The sequence below is a fragment of the Lichtheimia ornata genome, assembly GCF_029851405.1.
Source record: "Lichtheimia ornata isolate CBS 291.66 chromosome Unknown scaffold00001, whole genome shotgun sequence".
NCBI classification, from domain to species: Eukaryota; Fungi; Mucoromycota; class Mucoromycetes; order Mucorales; family Lichtheimiaceae; genus Lichtheimia; species Lichtheimia ornata.
Genome location: NW_026695321.1, coordinates 1,222,647 through 1,235,738, shown reverse-complemented (window position 1 = coordinate 1,235,738; position 13,092 = coordinate 1,222,647). Strand labels below are relative to the sequence as shown.

At 44.3% G+C, this 13,092-nt stretch overlaps 5 protein-coding genes across 5 annotated transcripts; 4 read left to right on the top strand and 1 right to left on the bottom strand.

Annotated features, from left to right (window-relative positions):
- Nucleotides 1-213: 213 nt before the first annotated feature.
- O0I10_000437 (uncharacterized protein) lies at nucleotides 214-3,468 on the top strand (the record flags this gene model as incomplete). The annotated part of the gene is made up of 1 exon (XM_058480547.1): nucleotides 214-3,468. The coding sequence occupies one exon, from the start codon at nucleotides 214-216 to the stop codon at nucleotides 3,466-3,468; it is 3,255 nt and encodes a 1,084-aa protein (XP_058349070.1).
- A 1,845-nt stretch (nucleotides 3,469-5,313) lies between these two features.
- On the top strand, nucleotides 5,314-9,680 carry O0I10_000436 (uncharacterized protein; the record flags this gene model as incomplete). The annotated part of the gene is made up of 12 exons (XM_058480546.1): nucleotides 5,314-5,331; nucleotides 5,395-5,536; nucleotides 5,601-5,942; nucleotides 5,999-6,217; nucleotides 6,277-6,495; nucleotides 6,556-6,779; nucleotides 6,843-7,227; nucleotides 7,283-7,421; nucleotides 7,492-7,732; nucleotides 7,794-7,949; nucleotides 8,006-8,204; nucleotides 8,260-9,680. 12 exons carry the CDS (start codon nucleotides 5,314-5,316, stop codon nucleotides 9,678-9,680), a joined length of 3,705 nt encoding a protein of 1,234 aa, XP_058349069.1.
- A 238-nt stretch (nucleotides 9,681-9,918) lies between these two features.
- Nucleotides 9,919-11,141, bottom strand: O0I10_000435 (uncharacterized protein; the record flags this gene model as incomplete). Its single annotated transcript, XM_058480545.1, has 2 exons — nucleotides 9,919-10,363; nucleotides 10,417-11,141. 2 exons carry the CDS (start codon nucleotides 11,139-11,141, stop codon nucleotides 9,919-9,921), a joined length of 1,170 nt encoding a protein of 389 aa, XP_058349068.1.
- Nucleotides 11,142-11,778: 637 nt separating this feature from the next.
- O0I10_000434 (uncharacterized protein) lies at nucleotides 11,779-12,100 on the top strand (the record flags this gene model as incomplete). Its single annotated transcript, XM_058480544.1, has 2 exons — nucleotides 11,779-11,851; nucleotides 11,922-12,100. 2 exons carry the CDS (start codon nucleotides 11,779-11,781, stop codon nucleotides 12,098-12,100), a joined length of 252 nt encoding a protein of 83 aa, XP_058349067.1.
- A 495-nt stretch (nucleotides 12,101-12,595) lies between these two features.
- On the top strand, nucleotides 12,596-12,936 carry O0I10_000433 (uncharacterized protein; the record flags this gene model as incomplete). The annotated part of the gene is made up of 2 exons (XM_058480543.1): nucleotides 12,596-12,721; nucleotides 12,799-12,936. The coding sequence occupies 2 exons, from the start codon at nucleotides 12,596-12,598 to the stop codon at nucleotides 12,934-12,936; spliced, it is 264 nt and encodes an 87-aa protein (XP_058349066.1).
- Nucleotides 12,937-13,092: the final 156 nt, after the last annotated feature.

Here is a 13,092-nt window from a genome sequence, read left to right as displayed (position 1 = left end):
ATGTTGTGAATATACCAGTTTTTTCTCTCTATTTTCCAAGTTACGTTTTCTATTTCATGGGTTGGTGGTTATCGGCGATCGATGTTTCACAAACTGAAACTTGTGGCATAAGTCATTGGGGGCCCTTCATCAACAACCAATCCCTCCCCCTTGTCTTTTCTTGTTTCTTTCTTTCTCTCTCTCTCTCTGTATCTATTTTCTACCTATTCAATCATGTCGTTAATGCCTGGTACGAGCACAGCTAGTGGAGCTGCTCATGCTGCTGATGATGCCAAGCGACGATCGATTATCAATCTTATGAAGACCAAGCGTGTGCGTATCGGGGATAAAGAGGCAAAGGAGGCAAAGGATCTTCTCGGAAAATTGTACGCCACCCAAGATGATGAGGAACGACGTGAGCTTGCCAAGGAAGCTGCAGCCTATGCCAATGCGTATGGGGTACGATCTCTCAAGGCATGTCATTTGTACAGTGCCATTTCGCATGAGTTGTTTGCCAAAAAGATCAAGCAGCCTGAAGTGCTTGCCTCGATGGAATTGACATTGTACTTGTGCGATGTCAATGAAACGTTACACGGTGTGATGGATCCTCATTTGGCTAGTCTATTGCCTCCATTGTTGGATTTGCAAGGTGATAAGCAAGCCAAGGTCAAGGAAATGGCCGCCATGACAGCCAAGCGCTTAACATCTGCAGTGAATCCATCGGCGACTCGAATGATGTTGCATGTTTTATTGACTGGATTGGAGAATTCTCGAAAGTGGCCCACCAAGATGTTGTCTCTTTCATTGATTGAAGAATTGGCTCGCAAGAATCCAATGCAGCTCTTGCCATGTATTCCAGACTTGATTCCAGTGGTATCGGATTGCATGTGGGATACCAAGGCCGAAGTCAAACGTGCATCGACCCAATGCATGAAGACCGTGACCGAATTGCTTGACAATAAGGACATTGAACGCTTCATCCCCGCTGTCATTGAATGCATCAATCATCCCGACAAAGTACCCGAAACCATTCATCAATTGGGTGCTACGACCTTTGTGCAAGAAGTTGATGCTGGTACTTTGTCTCTCATGGTGCCCTTGTTGGCTCGTGGTCTACGTGAACGTCAAACACCCATCAAGCGCAAGGCTGCTGTGATTATCGACAACATGTGTAAGCTCGTGGATGATCCTGAAGTGGCTGCTCCTTTCCTTCCTGTATTGTTGCCAGAGCTTGATCACGTGCATGACATCGTGGCTGATCCCGAGTGCCGTGGTGTTGTCAACAAGGCCCTTGCTACTCTTAAGCGCATTGGTGCCACCGAGGAAGGTGTTCAAGTCCTCACTGATACTGAAAAGCGAGACAAGGTGACCAAGACTTTGGATCATTTGATGCCTACAAAGTTGGAAGGTTTCTGGAGCCCTGTACGCAAGTTCATGATTGAAGTGGCAGTGGCCCTATCTTTGGCACGCGATTTCACCAAGGCATCATGGGTCAGTGCAATCGGTCCACATGCAGGCACGTGGCTTTTGGTCACAGGTCGTGAGCATGGTGATTGGGGTGAAGAACAAGAACACGAGGCTGAAAAACTTGCTACGGCTGCATTGGCTCACTGTGAGGAAGCGGTTGCTTTCCATGCTCCTGAGGAAGAAGATGATGATGAAGGTGAAGAGCTTTGCAACTGTGAATTCTCTCTTGCTTATGGTGCCAAGATTTTGCTCAACCGTACCACACTCAAGCTCAAGCGTGGTCGTCGTTATGGTCTATGTGGTGCCAATGGCTGTGGCAAATCCACTCTCATGCGTGCTATTGCCAACGAGCAAGTGGAAGGCTTCCCTCCAAAATCAGTCCTCAAGACGGTCTATGTGGAACATGACATTGATGGATCTCAAGCTGATACGGGTTTGGTCGATTTTATTGCTGAATCCAAAGGTGTGGAGCAATCTGACAAGGGAGAGATTGCACGTATTCTTCTCGATTATGGCTTCAGCGAAGATATGGTCAAGTTCCAAAACATCGGTTCCCTTTCAGGTGGTTGGAAGATGAAGTTGGCTCTTGCACGTGCCATGTTGATGAATGCCGATATTTTGCTTTTGGACGAACCAACCAATCACTTGGATGTGGTCAATGTGGCATGGCTTGAGAATTACTTGCTGGGCTTGAAGACTGTCACTTCCATCATTGTGTCCCACGATTCGGGCTTTTTGGATCACGTGTGCTCTGACATTATTCACTATGAAGGCAATTACAAGCTCAAGCGATACAAGGGCAATCTTTCCGAATTTGTCAAAAAGGTGCCCCGTGCTGCTGCTTATTATTCATTGGATGCAGCTCAATTGACATTCAAGTTCCCAGAGCCAGGTTATCTTGAAGGCGTCAAGACCAAGGAGCGTGCCATTCTCAAGATGAAGGATGTGGACTTTCAGTATCCTGGTACTTCAAGAAAGCAGCTCAAGGGTATTACCATGCAATGTTCATTAGCAAGTCGTGTGGCTGTTATTGGTCCCAATGGTGCTGGCAAGTCTACTTTGATCAAGCTGTTGACGGGTGAGATGGAGCCTACTTCGGGTACTGTTTGGAAGCATCCCAACTTGCGTATTGCCTATGTCGCACAGCATGCTTTCCATCACATTGAGAAGCACTTGGATTCTACACCCAATGAATACATCCAATGGCGATATGCAACAGGTGAAGATCGTGAAGAGCTCGATAAGGTGGATCGTCAAGTGACTGAGGAAGAAGAAAAGCAAATGAATCAAGCCTTTGTTATCGATGGCGAGAAGCGTATTGTCGAGGAGATCGTGGGTCGTCGCAAGCTCAAGCAATCTTATGAATACGAAGTCTCATGGGTTGGCAAGTCTTCGGTGGAGAATACCTGGATCTCTCGTCAACGTCTTGAACAAATGGGTTTCGGTAAAAAGATTGCCGAGTGTGATGCTCAAGAAGCTGCAAAGTCGGGTCTTACTCGTCCACTCACTGCCAAGGAAATCGAAAAGCATCTATCTGAAGTGGGTCTTGAGCCTGAGTTTGCCACTCATTCTCGTATCCGTGGTCTTTCGGGTGGTCAAAAGGTCAAGTTGGTTATTGGTGCTGCCATGTGGAATCGTCCTCATATGTTGGTCCTTGACGAACCTACCAATTATCTCGATCGTGAGTCGCTTGGTGCTCTTGCAAGTGCTATTCGCGAGTATGGTGGTGGTGTCGTTATTGTCACTCACAATCGAGAATTCTCGGAAGCCCTTTGCCAAGAAGTTTGGAAGGTCGACAATGGTGAGCTTGTTGCTTCAGGTCACAATTGGGTCACAGGTCAAGGTACAACAGTGATCAAGGAGGAAGAACAGGAGGATATGGTGGATGCTCAAGGTAACACCGTCAAGGCTGTCAAGAAGAAGGAGAAGCTTAGCTCTCGTGAATTGCGTAAAAAGAAGAAGGAACGCATGGAACGTCGAAAGCGTGGTGAAGAGGTGTTCTCCGATGAAGACGAGTGGTAGATTATTTATCGTTGTACTTGCTTTTTCTTTCTTTCTTTCTTTCAATGAATAATATACAATTGTTCAGTATACATAATACGCTTGTTGGTAATAAGCTTAGACTTGTGTTGTATATGCTTGACATCTTTATTACGTTTCCATGGCTTTCCAAAGAAAGCAAATTAAGAAATACACATATATTTGCTTACAATCTAGGAGCTTATACAGATCCTTGCATGTATTTTATTATGTATAACACCACACGTCTGCTGCATTGTTCTGCATATATGCAAGCAATAGCATCAGTGGTATTGAGTCTAGCCTCTTGGTCGCTCATCATAGTGCTACTACAATAAGAAGATGGGTACATAAAACAAGATCGCATTGGGGATGATGATGATGATGATGATAGTGATGAAGGGATACAAAATATACGTTGTACCCTGAACAGGGGAGACCAGGTACGATGATGGATGTTCATTGTTTGGGTGATGACAGCTCCCATGACGATCCCATTTATTTATCAAACACCCAAAGATGTAACCTTTTTGGTCAAAAGTCATTGTCTTTTTGTCGTTACTCCCTTTTTGTGTGCAGGGTCCATTAACCATATGTAATCAATCGTGATGGTCATGGGGCCACTATACCGGCGGCAACTTGACTTGTATGGGAGGAGGTGGTGGTGGAAAGCAAGAAGCAGGGTGATGGTCCAGAAAACATGGAAACAGCACTTGACACATAATAGATCCTCTTTCCCTCTCTCACTCCCCCATAGACCATCTTGATCCTCATCGCCCTCTCCCCCCTTTACCTCTTACTCGCAGCTCGTGTACCCCTGAAAACGTTAACTGATGTGCCTTATCTAGGTCCATCCTTATTCTTCACCACCACCACGAGAGTGCCTCATGAACATATGTACACGTACTATACTTTATATTTTAAACTTGCTGCATAAAAAAGATGGAGTCGCTTTGAAGGAAAATCGCCCTTATATAAAACCCACACACCTATTCCTTGGCATCTTGCCTAGACTCTCTCCTTGTTGTTGTAACGCTTGTACATTAACAATCACTACCACTGCCACTACTACTCTGAGTGCCATCAGCAAATGGAACCAAAGACATCATCAGCAGTCTATATCAGACCTTTGAATCTGGAAGGTGGTCAATGGTAAATGTCAAATACTGGATTGATGGCATTATTATTATTATAAGAAACTCACGCATGATGTGACATAGTGCCTGGTGCGGCAAGTATGGTCATCAACGTCTCGCTTGTCCACTTCTCAAGTAAACATCCACACGATCACATTTCTATTAACACCTCCATTCGTTTTAAACACTACACTACCACCACCTATGATGATGATGGCGATGAATCACTCTTCTTCTCCTATACTACTACCCTACTACCACGTACCCATTGCCCTGCACCTTCCTTTTTTACATTTTAGTATTGTTTATGTTGTCGTTCATGATATTCACTGCTCTTCCACTCTAATACGTTCTGATTTCATGTTCATTTTTGCGCAGTAAAGTTGATACTTTGGGTTTTATGCTAATGAATCAGAGGGAAAAAGTGTCATGTGCATCCATTGGCCGCACGCCACGATGTGTGTCCCGCGGTCCTCGAATCTTGTCGCGACTTGTACAAAGCCGACAGGCTGGCACGCAACTCTTGTCTCTTCTCATCTAACCTCTGGGGATCACTCTCTTTTGAACAGCTCGAGTCTAACTACGGGTACGTGTCTTCATTTCCATAACGGCATCATCTGTATCGCATTGGGTTCAAAAACAGCTCATGTGGTTTATTCTCTTTGCTTGTTTTCTCTACTACTTCTTCTAGAGGTTTACATGTCCTTGCACCATGCAGATGCTTACAAAGGTAAACGAAAAACAACTACAACGACGTGACTAGAGCATCCGGCTAACGTGCTTCTGTACATAGTTTGAATCAAAAAGCAACCGCGTCAAAGGAATTGCGTTCCATCCGAAACGACCATGGATTCTTGCATCGCTGCACAATGGGTCAATTCAGCTTTGGGACTATCGTATGGGTACTCTTTTAGAACGTTTTGACGAGCATGATGGTAAGCGACTTTATATCAAAAGAGATGCGTGGGATATTCATCAAAGGGGGTATAACAATAATAGGACCTGTTCGAGGTATCGCGTTCCATCCTACGCAACCACTGTTTGTCTCGGGTGGTGACGATTACAAGATCAAAGTGTGGAATCACAAGACACGCCGTTGTTTATTCACATTGAGTGGCCATTTGGATTACGTTCGCACTGTTTATTTCCATCATGAGTATCCTTGGATTATTTCAGCATCTGACGACCAAACGATTCGCATTTGGAACTGGCAATCCAGAAGTTGTATCGCCATTCTTACTGGCCACAATCATTATGTCATGTCCGCCCAATTTCATCCAAAGAATGATCTCGTTGTATCGGCTTCTATGGATCAAACCGTTCGTGTTTGGGATATCTCAGGTACCAATTTCCTTTATACAAACATGGATCTTTATATACTCAATATCGGTCTTTAGGTCTTCGCAAAAAGAACCAAGCACCTACAGCAATGACATTTGAAGATCCATTCGCACGTCAAAATCCTCAAAGCGATCTCTTTGGATCAACTGATGTTATGGTCAAATACGTATTGGAGGGCCATGATCATGGTGTCAACTGGGCATCTTTCCATCCCAATCTACCTTTGATTGTATCTGCTGGTGATGATCGCCAAGTCAAACTCTGGAGAATGAATGGTAAATATACATACTTGATGCATGCATCTATACGTAATATTGACACATGTATGTGATAGAAACCAAGGCATGGGAAGTTGATAGCTGCCGTGGTCATTTCAACAATGTTTCGAGTGCCATTTTCCATCCACGCCAAGAACTTATTCTTTCTGCTGGTGAAGACAAGACCCTTCGTGTGTGGGATATGACCAAGCGTACTGCCATTGCTACCTTCCGCCGAGATCATGATCGTTTCTGGGCATTGACTTGTCATCCAGAATTGAACCTGTTTGCTGCAGGTAAAGCAAGAGGGAAAATGAGGATATGAAATGGTTGCTTATATGAGCTTTTATGTACAGGCCATGACAATGGTTTGATTGTATTCAAGCTTGAACGTGAACGACCAGCCCATCATGTACACCAAAACCAATTGTATTATATCAAGGACAAGATTCTTCATATCCATGATTTTGCCAGCACCGCCGATCAAGAAGTTTTGAGCGTTCGCAAACTTGGATCGCAATACGTTACTCCTCGTACGCTTTCATACAACCCTGCAGAACGTGCTGTTTTGGTGACATCGGTAAGATGATAAGGAGAAAAAGGCAATGAATGAATGATGATGTCTTACTTTATGATTTGGTAGCCACACGAGGGCGGCATGTATGAACTTTATCCATTGCCCAAGAATTTCTCTAGCGGTCTCAAAGAACCTGCTGATGATTCCAGACGCGGAGCTGGTCACTGTGCACTCTTTATTGCTCGTAATCGATTCGCTGTTCTCGACAAGATCAATCAACAAATCCAAATCCGCGACTTGTCCAACACTGTCACCAAATCCTTCAAGGCACCTGGTCATGTCAACGAGATCTTTTATGCTGGCACCGGCAGTTTATTGATGGCTACAGCTACTTCCGTTATCTTGTTTGATATTCAACAACGTCGTGTTACTGCCGAGTTAGCTGTTGGCAACGTCAAGTATGTTGTTTGGTCATCTGATATGTCCACTGTGGCCTTGTTGAGCAAGCATAGTAAGTGTGAAGATGGGAATTGATATATAAGGGATGCTTATCATCTTTTAATTAGGTATCACTATTGCCGACAAGAACTTGCAACAATTGGCACAAGTGCATGAGACCATTCGTATCAAGAGCGGTACTTGGGATGATTCCGGTGTCTTCATTTACTGCACCTTGAACCACATCAAATATGCCTTGACCCAGGGGTAAATGTCACCTTTCACAATGCAAGTAATACATGATCACGTGTCTAATACGGTTTTGCCTTTTTACTAGTGACACCGGCATTATCCGTACGCTCGATCAGCCCGTCTACTTGACCCGTGTCAAGGGTAGAACTTTATATGCTTTGGATCGTGATGCTAAGGTTCAGCAAATCACCATTGACCCCACCGAATACCGCTTCAAGCTTGCTCTCATCAAGAAACAATACGAAGAAGTCTTGCATATTATTCGCAACTCGAACTTGGTTGGTCAAGCTATCATTGCTTATCTTCAAAAGAAGGGTTATCCCGAGGTATGCATCCTAAAGAGTGGATATCACGCGCGTACATGTATTTACATGGATTTTTTTATAGATTGCATTGCACTTTGTACGTGATCCTCAGACACGTTTCGAGTTGGCATTAGAGTGTGGTAATTTGGATGTTGCCTTGGAGACTGCCAAGACCATGGACAAGCCTGAGAGTTGGAGCAAATTGGGTGCCGAAGCCCTTAGACAGGGTAACTACAAGGTAATTATATATACTACAACCCATGAGACAAAATATTGACTCTTGTATTGTATTAGATTGTTGAGATGGCTTATCAACGAACCAAGAGCTATGATGCCTTGTCATTCTTATACCTCTCCACTGGCGATGACAACAGCTTGCGACAAATGCTCAAGATTGCAGAGCTTCGTGGTGATTTCAGCTCACGTTTCCAAAACACATTGTATCTTGGTGATGCTGAGGAACGCGTTCGTGTCCTTAAGGATGTTGATCAACGTAAGTTATCTTTATTGATTTGCTTTGTAATGTGATGTACTAAACCATCGACTAGTTCCTCTTGCTTATATGACTGCCAAGGCACATGGACTTACAGAGCAAGCTGAAGCTATTCTCGCAGCTGCTGGAAAGACTGAAGAAGATATTCAAGCACCCTCTGCTCCTGAGAGACCTCTTGCACCACCCAAGCCTGCTGTGAAATTGGAAGAACCCAACTGGCCTCAAGTAGCAGTATCCAAGAGCTTCTTTGAAGGTGCCTTTGCCAATGAGCGTGCTGGTGGTATTTCTTCAGCACCCGATTTCTCGTACGATGATCAATTTGATGTGGATGCAAACGAAGGTGATTGGGGAGCTGACGATGACGAGTTACCTGGTATCGGTACCAAGCGTGCTACCAACGTGGATGAAGATCTTGTCGATGTGAATGGATTCGAAGGCGAAGAAGAGGAAGCTGGCGGATGGGGAGATGATGATGATGATTTCAAGGCCAATTTGGATGCTACCATCAGCCATGTTGCAGCTGAAGAAACAGCCGAATTCGTTGCACCCACCGCTGGCACCAATGAAACAGCCGTCTGGTCACAAAACTCGCCACTTGCAGCTGACCACATTGCCGCTGGTGCATTTGAGAGTGCTATGCAAGCTCTTAATCGTCAAGTGGGCATTGTCAACTTTGAGCCACTCAAGCCCCACTTTTTGTCCATTTATCAAGCATCTCGTATCACAATGTCACCCATGGCATCCAACCCTTCTTTGACATTCTATTTGCGTCGTAACCCTGAAGAATCCAACACACGTGCTAGCTTGCCTGTCGTTGTGCACAACTTCCAAAACATCATCGATACTACATTGCAAGCTGGCTACAAGGCGTTCACATCAGGTCGTTTGGCAGTGGCTGCTACTGAATTCAAATCTACATTGCAATCGCTTTTGTTCACTGTGGTCAACAGCCAAGAGGAAGTGGATCAAGTGGCAGAGCTTGTGGGTATATGCCGTGAATACATTATTGGTCTTGCATTGGAACAAAAGCGACGTGCTGTGGTGAACGAGGATCCCAAATTGGCATTGGAGTTGGCTGCTTACTTTACCCACTGTGAATTGATCAGCAAGCATCGTGTGTTCCCCTTGCGTCAAGCTGCCAAGCAAGCCTTCAAGCTAAAGAACTTCATTACAGCATCCCAATTCACACAACGACTACTTGAATTGCCACCACCTAGGCAAGTGGCTGATGAAGCACGTCAAATCCAATCCGTTTGTGAGCGTACTATGCGTGATGAAATCGATTTGGCCTATGATCAGTATAATCCATTTGTGGTGTGCAATATCACCTTTGAGCCTATTTACAAGGGATCCCCCAAGTCAGATTGTCCATTCTGTCACGCTTCTTACAAGCCTGAATTCCAAGGCAAGCTGTGTACTGTGTGTGAAGTGGCCCAGATTGGTGCTAATGCTACCGGTCTTCGAGTGACGATATAATGAATGCTCTTTTTTTTGTTTTCCTCAAATCCTTTAAACACACACACACACACCAACCACTTTACACCACCATCTCTCTCTCTCTCTCATCTGCGCATATTATATATCTCTCTCACTCTCACTCACACACTCCTCTTTTCTTTGTCCCATCGATTTATTGTACTAGACAATCGAAAGTAAAACACCTCCAAAAGCCAAATAATCATTTGTGTTCTATATTCTATTATTACATGGTTCTTTATACAAATGGTCTTGATCCATAAGGACATACACTATCCATGTGAGGGTCAAAGAAACGAGGGTATCCAGGCATTTCGGCATCTCGATGTAGTCCAATATGCAAGAAAGGTTCAATAAAGAGGGGAGCAGTATATAAAATGTATAGATACGTAAGGGTTCGTGCAAGCCATATGGGCAATCCAATGGATGATCTTCTTGAAATGAGCGTAGCCATGCCTTGTAATAAGAAAAAGAGTGTCTGGAAACCAGCAATGCCGGGTTGATTCATGTATTCTTGGTAACCAAACATGGCCATGAGGAGATAGTCGTGCAGGAATCCCGAGATAGCAAATACAGCCATGGTGCCCAGGATACGTCCAAGATCAGGGTATTGTGGAAATGCTTGACAAATCGGTGTATATACAATATCTTCAAATGCCCATCGTAGAATTTGATGCCATCGTCTAAAGAAAAGAAAAGATCAGGCATTGGCAATACTATGTTCTTGTTACTGTACCTTGACCAAAGTTCATGGATTGATGTGGAGAGCCAAGGTCGATCAAACAGGGGCGGGCTATGCACATAGGCGTGTACCACGTCATATCGCTTCCTTAACGTCTCTTGAGAACCCATCACTGATCTGATAAGCAATTCAATGCTGTAACCAAGTTGAATAAAAGAGGGGACGAATACGACATGCATAAGAAAAGCTGTGCCGGCAATGGTGTAGTAAATGAGCGTCTTTGGCGGGATTTGATGGGGTGCCGTTAAAAGTAATGTCATGTAAGGAACATCCAATGGCTCGATACACATGCGCAAAAATCCATCCAAAAAAGCCATTATGGGCACTGATACAATGACGATCAATAATGCATGGCTCAACCATCCTATTGCATCCTTCCGTATCGCTGGGATCTCCTTGTTGTGGCGTACTTGTGATTGTTCTCCTTCCTTTTTTCTATCGTTCCATCGTCCAAGCACCTTGTAAAATGGCTCCACACGTTGTTCATCATCTGCCATATAGCGGACCATGCCAAAGCTCGCATAGCATGAAAAGAAAGCAACCACAGCCATATCCAGCATCTCGCCACCGCCATTGAAAGCAAGGGGAATCAAGAGTTGAAGGACCACAATCGCTGATAGAATGACATTACTCGGGTTGGCGTCGGGTCGTCGCGTGAGGATATAGAATAGCAAGGAGGGAATCGCACAGCTGATGAAGACGCCAAGTCGATCCAACATTGGTTTCTTTTCTGGAGGAGACGGTTGGTCTGTTCGTACAAATAGCGTTTTGCGGGATGGCAAATAAGGGTGGTTGTGTGTGCACAAGCAAATGGCAGATCTCTCTTATCAACCTCCTTTTAAGGTGGCCACGTTCTCCTTTATCATACTTTCATTGTTTGCTGTCGACGATCCCATATCATATCATGTATTGCCATAGCAGAGATGATCATTGGAAGGCATCCACAATACCATCACAATCATCCATCCTTTATGATTATCACACATACACACACACGATACTATTGTATGGATAGCAATGCACATACGTAGCTTTGGATTCAACCGGTTTTATGCAATCGCTCCCCAATTTTCCCTTTAAACCTCCTTCAAAGAATACACTCTATCATCCATCCATGCATCATGCATATGTCCCTTTGCCATTGCTTTGTGTTGAGAATTGAGAATACCAAAGTAGTAACGACATCTCTCCTTTTATCCAGGAGGAATAGCAGTAAGAGTATACTCAGTATCATGGATACAGGTTTCCATGCAACTCCTTTTGCGAGTGCAAAGGTTTCATGTTTGATGAGATGCGTATATAAATGCCATCGACCAGGCTGAAAAGATTCTCGTACGTCTTATAACAACAACAACAATGCGTTTCTCACTTTCTCTCTCCATTGCCATCCTTGCTGTCTTTGCTAGCGTCCAAGCTACGAAATCTGAAGGTATGGTATACAATATAGAGCAATCATCTAGTATTGCGTAAATATTCACATACATGTGTATGTATCATAGGTGGTGAGAAGGACGTCCAAGAAGGCTCTGCCGAGGTTCAAGGCAAAGGCGGCCCTCAATCCCGTCTCAGGATCCCACCAGAATGTCTCGGTCAACACGAGGAAGTCCTTCAAGAGTGTCTTGATGGCGCGGAACTTGGCAGCGCTGATCCCGAAGACTTGGATGTTGGCGAGGATTAAATTTGTCCATTACTTGTCCTCATATAATAACCCTTCTTCATGTTCATGATATTTTGCCAGGAATAATACATCAAAGTGTAAGAGGATAAGAGCTTTTTCCAATGTGTTGTGTGTGTGTGCATATGTAATGGCTGGCATTTGTATTATGCAGCTCTGTTTTGCCCTGGGATGACATGACATGTTCGCACATGGTAGTTTTGGTTTGTTGACGTTGATTGTTTGTGTATATTTGTTTTACCTGCTGCCATGGCAACACCGATTACGCATGAAAAAGAAAAATGCCGAGAATCTTTGGGGGATCCAAAAAGCCTGTCATCTTCTTCTCCCTCTCCCCCCATATGCGCAACCCAGCACAACCAACTTTTTGTCCGACAGCCGAAAACAAAGCCATGACACACGCACACGCACGCACACAAAACCGTGACACTCATTTGTGCCCATTCTTTTCCTTTTTTTCCTTGCAACACTAATATCACACCCCGCCTCGCTTTGATCATGCGTTCAAATCTTCTGGCTTTGTTATGTATGGCCTTGGCAATGATGGCCCATGGACTCCCTACACCTGGTGATGACAACAAAGAAGCTGTAGAGGACTCGAAACAACACGTTGCTGTTCCTCATGTGAGAATCGGTAAAGTATCATAAAGTTAAAGAGAAAAGTGGCAGCAACATGAATGCTAAGACAATGAACCCAATAGGCACAGTCGGCATTCGTCGTCCAGGCGAGGAAGGAGGAACCCAACAATTTCAACTTGCCGAGTAAATGGATTGCTCAAGATGATGAAAGAATGCGATATGGCCATTTGTGTGTATATATTCCAACATTGCCAATTTAATTAATGAACCGTATCGTCGTCTTGCCAATTTGTGATAGCCATTTGTGTGCAAATAAATGGTCCCTTTGTATTATTCCTTAGTTGATAATGTCGCTTTGAATACTTGTGGTGGCAAGCGTTACATAGTCCGCTTTATATACACAAGCAAAAAGAACT